Raw genomic sequence first — 9,118 nt, 5'->3', positions numbered from 1 at the left:
GAGCGAGGGCCTGATTAAAGTCTGTTGAGGTTAAACAAGTTTGTTACCAGTTTTAATGTATTTTTCAGCTTTTCCTCTTGGCGGCTGTGGTGCTGTTTGACACGAACAGTGTTCATCCGTAAAGTTTTACTTTCATTTTGACAGAGGCTTGATTGGTGTCAATAAACCTCATTATGCCAGCTGTGATTCGAAGCTGTAAAACAGTACTTGAAAAATTCACTGAGCATTGGTGAGTACTTTTTATAGACACTACTCATATATTTGGAAGGGCAGCTTTTACAGTTGGTCAGCAGACACCTTTGCCAGATAACCCAGAATAAGTTTTACTACACCTAATTACTTAAAACTAATCCACAATCCCCTCTCACACTGCCAAGCAAATAGGACTATCGATTAAGTGATGTTATTTAAAATTATTTACTGTAAATTAATTATCATTTGGTGCAAATAGACCTGGGCTTTACAGAATCCAAATGGTCAACATGAAAATCATTAAGTAAAGTCTGCAATCATAGTAATTGATCTCTTAAATATTACTTCCACTTCATGTATAGAGGTCTGAATAAACTTTAGTGATTATGTTTGGCAATGACACATTTACTTGTGACCCTGATCACATTTTAGGGCTGTGATATGGATGGTTGTGAGCATTACTGTTGCCCTCTTGGATTCTATCTTTTGTACTGTAGGATTTTAGAGGCTCTGGAAAAGAAAGGAAGAAGTATCCAGTATTTTACAAGGAATTAGCAAAATATAATTATACAACACAATGTGTTTTTCTTTAGTCACTTAAATCCTCTTTTGAACCACCCCCATATTTAGTTTTATTGAGAACCACTGCACTAAATTATGTCAAAGAGTCCGTTGGATGACTAATTGTACACTATATGTTCAACATTAAATTTTTATGAAAAACCAACATGGTACAAAACTTAAAAAACAAATGTATTCAATAAGAAAACAAGTGAAATTTAAGAAAAATTAAGTTAATCAATAATATTAGTAAACACTCTTAGATTAAACAATTTAATAAGCAATACATATTTTTTATAGACATATTGTATTATTAAGTATTATTTTATATCTTCAAGGCTCCATGAGCTGGTGGTATGGCTTTGAATCTGCACTACTGAAATCAACTCAAGTGTCTTTTAATGGCAATGAAGACATGAAACATCATCATCATTCAGTGGGTTTTATGTCCTACACATCCAGATCATCATCAGGGTCCTCCTGGTCATAGTCGTCGTTGGCATCAGGCTCATAAAGAATTCGTCCTGAACCTGGGCCTGAGTGGAGCAGAGCCGTTTTCCTGTGAAAGGAAAAGGGCGCAGCGTTTTTTGGTTGTTTGAAAAAAAAGTAATTTAAGGAAAATAACAGAATATGAAACGTAATAACTGAATAATATAACGATTGCGGAAAAGTGTCTCACTTCTCTTTGCTGAAGACAAAAGGAAGTGCAAGCTTCTGCTTGGCCTCGCGCTCTGTATCAGATAGTCGAAGGTTGAAGGTCAAGTTGGCTGTAGGGTCCGTCTACAGAAACACAAAAAGGACACTTAACAGTCATATCTGAGCACTATCTTTATCCTATTTATCTGCATATGGTAGGAAGGTGTTATTTTGCACCTCCTGTTCTTCAGGGTCAGTCTGTTTAGGTCCAAGTTGGCTGGGTTTGCCCTGTACTATGACTTTAAGATCCTCTTTGATGCTGAAAACCTCCTCCTGAGGACAAAAAAGCAAAAACAAGTTATCAATATTTTTCGAAATAGTGTAGGAACACAAAATAGTCATCCAAAAGGAAGAATTGCTTACATCTTGCATAACTTTCCCCGATTTTGACCGCTTTGTTATCCTTGCCACTGCTTCGTCTCCCCTTATCCCAGGCGCTACAGTGATGACAGAAGTAGCCAAATGGCACACACTTCCCACAGTACCCCTCTGATGCATATCAGCATGCAGCAGACCAATAACAGCTCTCACAGCTCCCCCTAATGAAAAACACAGAGAGAGACCCTTAAATGGTGGAATTACTGTGTGGTCTTAAAGTTCCACTTTACTCCTTGTTTGACCATGCTTAGATACGCTTTTAATAAATATTTCTGTTAAATTTCTATTAAAAGATCATTAAAGACAAATGTTTTACAATTACACCTACAGCCTGGATATCACAGCTTCATTCACTACAAAAAACCTGTGACATTGCACTGACACACAGACATTAAGTAGATAATTTATCACCTTTTCTAAGTTGTTGAAGAGTCTTGCAGACAGCGGGTGGACTGAGGTGTCTCAAAATCCATGAAAGGGAGTCGATCACTAAGGTAGGTGGTTTGGGGTGAGATGTTTGCTTGACCAGATGTGCAAGTTCCACCAAACAGAACTGGTGAACTTTGAAAGCTGGGTGATCGGTCCAGCCAAGGGGGTTTGTATAAGCATTGTGAAAGTGTAGCCTGAAGTGACAAAAAGTTTGGTTACAGGTTAATTAAGATGCCTAATAAAAAAGGGGCTGCAGGAAACTATACTTTTCATTACCGAGTAATCTACTGATTATTTTTTTCCAATCATTTAGTCTATAAAATATCAGAAAATGATGAGAACTGATGCCCATCATCAGTTCAAATAATTCAAGATGCTGTATTCAAACGTCTTATTGTGTTTGATCAATAGTTTAAAATTCAATTTACAAAGATTTAAAACAGACAAAAAGCAAAACATGCTCACACTTAAAATGGAACCTGTGATTCTTGCATTTTACTTAATAAATGACTATAAACAAGTCTCAAAGTAAGTGGCTATTAATGTTCTGCTGACGGACTAATCTCTTCAGCACTAATCTTAGTTAGTTACCTCTGAATGGGTGATCCTTTCAACCCATCTTTCAGCTCTTCCTCACTAACTTCAAAGCCAAGGACATGGACAGCTTCCTCCCTACATTAATAACAGTCCAGACAGGTTACATACATAATTTAGAAACATTCACAAGTTACAGCACATACATAACTAAACAATCGTCATAATGCATTTGTTATAGATACCTGTTCAACACAGCATTGATGAAGCTCTTCAGGAGGTGTCGACCAGAACAACTAGCAGTATCTACCAATGAAAGTATAAATTACATGACTTTACTGTGTGTTTTTGCTTAGTTTCACATAGCAGTTTTACGTTATCGTTCGCAGTGTTGACTTTCAGGCATTTACCTTGAATTATCAAAAAAAACCAGCATCAGTGCCTTGCAATAACTCAGTCAACATGGTACTAATATATAAAAGGAAATTGTACAAGGTAGCTTCAGCTAGTTAGCATGCTTCTGATTAAACCCCCTATTTAAACGTATATAATTAAAAAAACCCGGACAACTCGGTAATTTAACGGCAGAAGAACAACACCCATCAAAGTTCAGAATGGCGACACCTGAAAATAAATATAAAGCTTGTTCTGCTCAATCCGAGTCCAGCATGTTTCGCTAATAGCTACGAGAAGCCTGTTTAGATTGTACCTTAAAAAACGTCACATCCCAGAGTTCCCTTCCTTGTGCTGTTGTTCATATGTGGGGGATGTAGTTCGACAACATTTACATACCCGTGCTTGTGTTAGGGGGGTGAACGACTGCGCGAACTACGTTACCCAGCATGCACCACAGGAAACACTGCGCTGGCAGCCTCAAGAGGTTTCTGCCGCGCACGGAGAAGACCGTGCGGAATAAAGTCAAAACTCCGGTCGTTTTGTGTGCATACAGCGAAGAACGACAAAACTTAATCGGAGAAGTTCTCATTATGGACCTACGTTCACTAGCACTCGCGTTTAGCTAAGGAGTTTTTAACCGTTGTTCCACATTTCAGTACCGATTGTTATAAATGCAATGGCGAAGAAAAAGGAGCTATAAGTGCAGGACGTTAAACGACAGAGGAATTAGTATTTTGTCAGGCTAATAACGTTAGTGTGGCGACACTACGCTAACCTTAGCTGTTGTAACGGATCCCCCCAGCGAGGACATATCACAAATTCGGCCTACAGTACAGTGTTTTTAGTGTCTTCGGTGTTCCGCGCCATCGGCTTGCTGCTGCTAAAGTTGCCCGGCGGAACGGTGCAGCCACGCCGGTGGAAGGCGCAGCGCGACGGCCGCTACTCTCCGGCTAGCTCGGCTGCTGCTTCTGGTTCTTGGATCGAGGCCTTGTCGGTGAGGCGACAATGCTTGACATAATGTCTGAGCACCAAGGTACGTTTCACCAGCATCAGTGCAGAAACATTAAACAAACTGTCCCTCGTGTGATGTGAATCTGTCTAGTGTTTAAATCTGTCGTGTTTTGCGGACATAACGTTAGATGGCTAACTTAACCCTACGTAAGTTATGCCAAACGTTATGTTTGATTGCGTAAGCTGTACGTTATTAATAACACGACTTTCCCTTGACCAGCTTGTGTTTTGTGGTCAAAACGCCATGAAAGTTGTGTTAAAGTGAATATCTTATGTTCTGTTACGATTTACGTAGCTAACAGTGTTAACGGTTTCCTTGCACAGTTAAGTTAGCTTGTTGGTTAACGCGCCGATCCGTCTAGCTTAACGTTAATAGCTGGATAGCTAACGTTACCCTACAATCTAACTGAAACACACACCCTAATTGGTCGATTTTTAAGTTAAATTAGCTCACTTGTTAGCCACGAAAAATACTATTTTTTAACACAGGCTCAAACTCCAGCGCTGACAACACGGCCGATTAAACGTTACACCTTGCTAACGCCAAGCTAACTACGAGTTCAAGAGCGCTAGCGCGATTGGCTAGCTGACCAAGTGGCTAATTGTTAGCACAAGTTGACTTATAAAAATCAGTAATGGCCGTGAGCAATGTCAAGTTTAAATACAACTCGATAAACATATCGGACCTTAAAAACATTCACAAGTCGAAGCCGTCTTTGCCGTTATTGCTGCAAACGGCATAAAGTTAGCGTGTTGTGCTAGCTTTTCCTCCAACCTGAATCTCAGCTAACGTTAGCATGTAGCATCAGGACAATACAAAATGACAGGTTTAAAGCTTGGCAGCCAACAATCTGAGCTTTTTAGCTTCGCTTTCCCAAAAATCAACTAACGTAACGTCATTTGTTTTTACGTCGAATAGATTTAACATTTAATCGTGGCTGATGCCGAAATATCCAGACTTTGTGTGAAGTTGAGATTGTGACACCGGTTGCGGTTGTTTGCAGCCAACCAACGTTAACAGCCGATAACTGACTTGATAACGTTCCGCTCAAACGGTCATCCGTAAACTCCGTCGGTCAATTTAACGTGTCTAAACAAGCACGGTTCCTAAATAAGCTCAACGTGCTCATCACTAATAACCCTGATTAAGTTATTGAGCCGTATTAGCAAGCTAATGCTAGCGTTAGTCCACATGTGTGGCATCACACCCTCAGGCAACTGTGTGCTTGGTTATTCTGTATATAAGATGTTTCTGTGAAAATAAGAGTCAGTACTGCTTCACTTGTAACTTACATACTTGTGGTTTTTTTTTTTTATCTCCACCAGATTCACTGTTAACGTGCAAAACTGAACCTCTGGTGAGTACTTTTAAATGTTACTTTGAGTAGTTTATTATGTACCTTTTTTTTTGAGTTGTTGGAGCTTGTTCAGATTAGATTCACTTTCTTAAACAAAGGTGTGTGTGCTTTCTATAGCCCACAGAGAGGAAAAAGAGGACTGTTGAGGACTTCAACAAGTTCTGCAGCTTTGTCCTGGCCTATGCTGGCTACATCCCCAGTCCAAAAGAGGTAAGCTGCTATGAATGTCACAGTTATTAGAAATGACTGTCATTGCCTGCCTCCCTCCAGTTGTGAAGCAATACCAAAATGTTTTTTTCTTCTTGTTGTCTTGTAGGAAAGTTCGTGGTCCCCAACATCATCCAGCTCTGCACACAGTTCAGGGTTGTCGGCAGATGTTGGTGGTGGAGGTAGCAGCTCCACGGGCAATACTTGGGCAGATGGAAGCTCCGACATTCACACCATCCATACGTTTGTCCGTAAAGCTCGAGCAAATAAGGGCAAAACTATTCGCCGCATGCACTCTGATAGCAGTTTGCTGGACAAGATGCGCCTTAAAGACTCCCTGTATGACAGCCAGGCCAGCTCTAAGGCAGAGCGCAAGAAAGACAAAAAACTGAAAAAGTTGTCACTGGGTTCTGCCATGACGGCGGCAGATAGTGGCAGCAGTGAAGGCGAGAAAAGAGCCCGGATTAAGCGCAGCAAAAACTCAAAACCGCCCAAAGCTAAGAAGCTCAAAAGTTCGACTGCTCAAAGCGAGACAGACTCTGAGGCACGGCATACACATACAGAGGTACGACCCCTCAGAGAGGAGCTGGCGGCGCATGGGGGCTCCACCCCAAGCACGCAGGACCTGGAGAAGATGCAGCCAGACGACTCCATCAGGGAAGCGGAGATGAGCTCCAGTGAGGGGGAGACCTGGATCGCCGATGAAGACATTATGGTGGAGTCGGGTATGACATTATGCGTTTGTCCTTCAAAGTAACTTCCATTTGTTAAGATGATCTGTCTGTATCTAATAAGAAAATGTTTTAACACCAGACTGTCTAATTCTGGTAATGATTCTCTAAATGTACAGATTGTCGACTTTTTAATCAGCTGTAATATCCTTTTAACTCTGTTCTCTTTCTCATCATAGGGGATGACTCGTGGGACTTGATCACCTGTTACTGCGGGAAGCCATTTGCAGGGCGGCCAATGATCGAGTGCAACCAGTGCGGCATATGGGTGCACTTGTCGTGTGCGAAGATCAAGAAGTCTAACGTTCCCGACATCTTTTACTGCCACAAGTGCAGGGACGTGCGGCGGTCAGGACACAAAAAAGACCCCTAGAGAGGATGGGAGGGGACGAGCAGCACCCACCCTGTTTTGCTGTCCTCTTGACACTTGTTTTCTTTGATGCCTACAGCCAAAACAGCCTGAATTATCACCTGGATGGCAACTGTATTGTCACTTTTGTAGGATTTCTTTTGACAATCACAACCATTCTTATTTATCCCTCACTTTTTTTTTGTTCTTTCTTACTTTTTGTTTTGTCTTTGGCTACTGTGAAGAACTGGACAGAAGTGACAGTGGAGAATCATTTATTTGTTACTAATTAATTCCTTCATTAATTGGCTTTATTGTTGTATACTGTGCTGGTGATGTGCACACATATTTTCACGTGTACTCATATTAACTGGGAAGACATTTTGACATAAATGATTTCTTGAGGATATCAACAAATGAGTGAAAAATTTCCATTAGTTTTACACATTCATAACATTTATAGCTGAAGGGATGCAAAATGTCACTCCTGTTATTTGTTTAGAAGTGTGTCATAATGCTAGGTGGGCAGCTCGTATTAGTTCTGATCATATTTTGGCGAGTCGTTTCTGAGTTTGCATTTTAGTTTTGGGTTGTCAGTGATGATCACTGAACTTTAAAATGTAGAGCTCTCACTCCTACTAGAATAAGTGATCTTTGAATTCATACAATCTGAGAACATTTACTGTTTTGCATCTAAATTTCTACATTTCAAATTGCACACAGACAATTCCTTTGCCAGTGCACTTTTTAAAATATAGATCCAAATACCATTTCAGCTGCATATATGGGTGGTATCTGGAATACGAGGAGCTCCGGCTAATTAAATCTGTACTTGGCATGTAGCTGCGTACGTTCATGAATGAGCGCTTAATGTTTCTCCCTGTCTGGCTTGCTAATCAATCATTGATAGCCATTTACCATGAACAACATTTACATTGAAAGCTGTTAAATTTTTATGTTTTCGTTTCATGTGGGGTTGTTTTTGTTTCATGTTAAAAACTCATCTGATATGAGGGGTTAATGTTGCCGATAGACGAATGGTTTGGCAGTGCTTTACTATGTCAAAGTGGCTCTGAGGCTCGTTTTATGAATGGTTGTAAAATATTAGTTTTTTTTTCTGTTTTCATGTGATATGTTTATTTCTTAGCTTTCTGAGAAGCGGGATTAGGGATGCGCCCGCATCAGAGAATGGACATAAGATTGTCTCACATCGAGAACAAAGTTGTAGTGTACAGAAAATAAGTTGACGCTGCCTAGGTTGTGGCATTTGTTTATGTTTGGTTTTACCATGTGCTTTTTTTTTTTTGTTTGTTTTTTTTCTTTTGTTGGTGGGAGTTTCTTGGTAAGTCTCCAGTAGCAGTTGCACTCTCTCTACAACTTCTATTCTGTGTACATATTCTGTTCTTTGACAACTGTACATATGTGAAAGTGAAGAGAGAAAATACCCAAGCAAAATCTATATTTTCTGCAGTCTGATGTTTTCTTTAATCGTAGCTTGAAAAATAAAAGTCTTTGGGAACATAAAGTTTGGTGGTATTTTTGATTATTTTATACTCAAAGGACACATAAAAATACTTTGAAACAGTTGTTTTGTCACATTTATTATTTTAGCACACAGCAGTGTTTGTCATGTTCGTGTCTTGTACCACTAGAGGGAGTGGGTCGACAGGCATCTCACCTGTTAGTGAGGCAGCGCGTTAAATAGCAGTCCATGAATAAATATGGAACATATTGTACAAGGTTCACATGTGGAAAAGCGCAGACAAAATGTGAGCTCAGTTATTGGAGTTGGTCTCTAGTCCCTGTACTCTTCCCAGTGGAGGTCAGGTTCATCCTGTAACACAATCATAGAAACGCTCAGTGTTTTAATCTGACAAAAGCAGAGTCATATAGGTCTGCACCAGATATGAAGAAACATTGTGAGTAGAGCAGGTGGCATTTAAATAGCATTGTGATGCAGGCTGATTTGCATTGGAAACAAGTGACTTGAGTATTCAAGAAATACAGAGACCACTCACCTTTCGGGTTCGGAAAGTGGACATTTGAAAGCCGCCAATAGAGTCCAGTGGCGCCACCTTCCTTCTGTAGACACAGCAGCAAAAGGAAGACAAGCTCAGGCCAAAACACTTCATTGTGCCATGACTATAATTTATACTTTTTATTCATACTCTTTATCTCGGCACCACGCATTCCTAAAACAAACTTGTGCTGAACAATTAATCGGAGGTGCAATATTTGTTGAATGTGAAAAGTGTGTCAAAATACCATTTTAAATT

At 40.1% G+C, this 9,118-nt stretch overlaps 2 protein-coding genes across 2 annotated transcripts; one reads left to right on the top strand and one right to left on the bottom strand.

The window, feature by feature from the left end:
* Window positions 1-994: 994 nt before the first annotated feature.
* elp5 (elongator acetyltransferase complex subunit 5) lies at window positions 995-3,493 on the bottom strand. Its single transcript, XM_038731046.1, is given in 9 exon segments — window positions 995-1,312; window positions 1,433-1,533; window positions 1,627-1,722; window positions 1,813-1,988; window positions 2,239-2,450; window positions 2,848-2,928; window positions 3,036-3,096; window positions 3,201-3,218; window positions 3,221-3,493. Coding segments are annotated over 9 exon segments (888 nt in total). The 5' UTR covers window positions 3,255-3,493; the 3' UTR covers window positions 995-1,203.
* A 182-nt stretch (window positions 3,494-3,675) lies between these two features.
* Window positions 3,676-8,367, top strand: phf23b (PHD finger protein 23b). The gene is made up of 5 exons (XM_038731045.1): window positions 3,676-4,219; window positions 5,524-5,555; window positions 5,673-5,765; window positions 5,872-6,487; window positions 6,673-8,367. The coding sequence occupies exons 1-5, from the start codon at window positions 4,192-4,194 to the stop codon at window positions 6,864-6,866; spliced, it is 963 nt and encodes a 320-aa protein (XP_038586973.1). The 5' UTR covers window positions 3,676-4,191; the 3' UTR covers window positions 6,867-8,367.
* Window positions 8,368-9,118: the final 751 nt, after the last annotated feature.

The sequence above is a fragment of the Micropterus salmoides genome, unplaced genomic scaffold (assembly GCF_014851395.1).
Source record: "Micropterus salmoides isolate LMB-PRFRI ecotype aquatic unplaced genomic scaffold, ASM1485139v1 Ms_hic_scaffold_2, whole genome shotgun sequence".
Classification (NCBI taxonomy): domain Eukaryota; kingdom Metazoa; phylum Chordata; class Actinopteri; order Centrarchiformes; family Centrarchidae; genus Micropterus; species Micropterus salmoides.
This window is presented reverse-complemented; position numbering and strand designations above follow the sequence as displayed.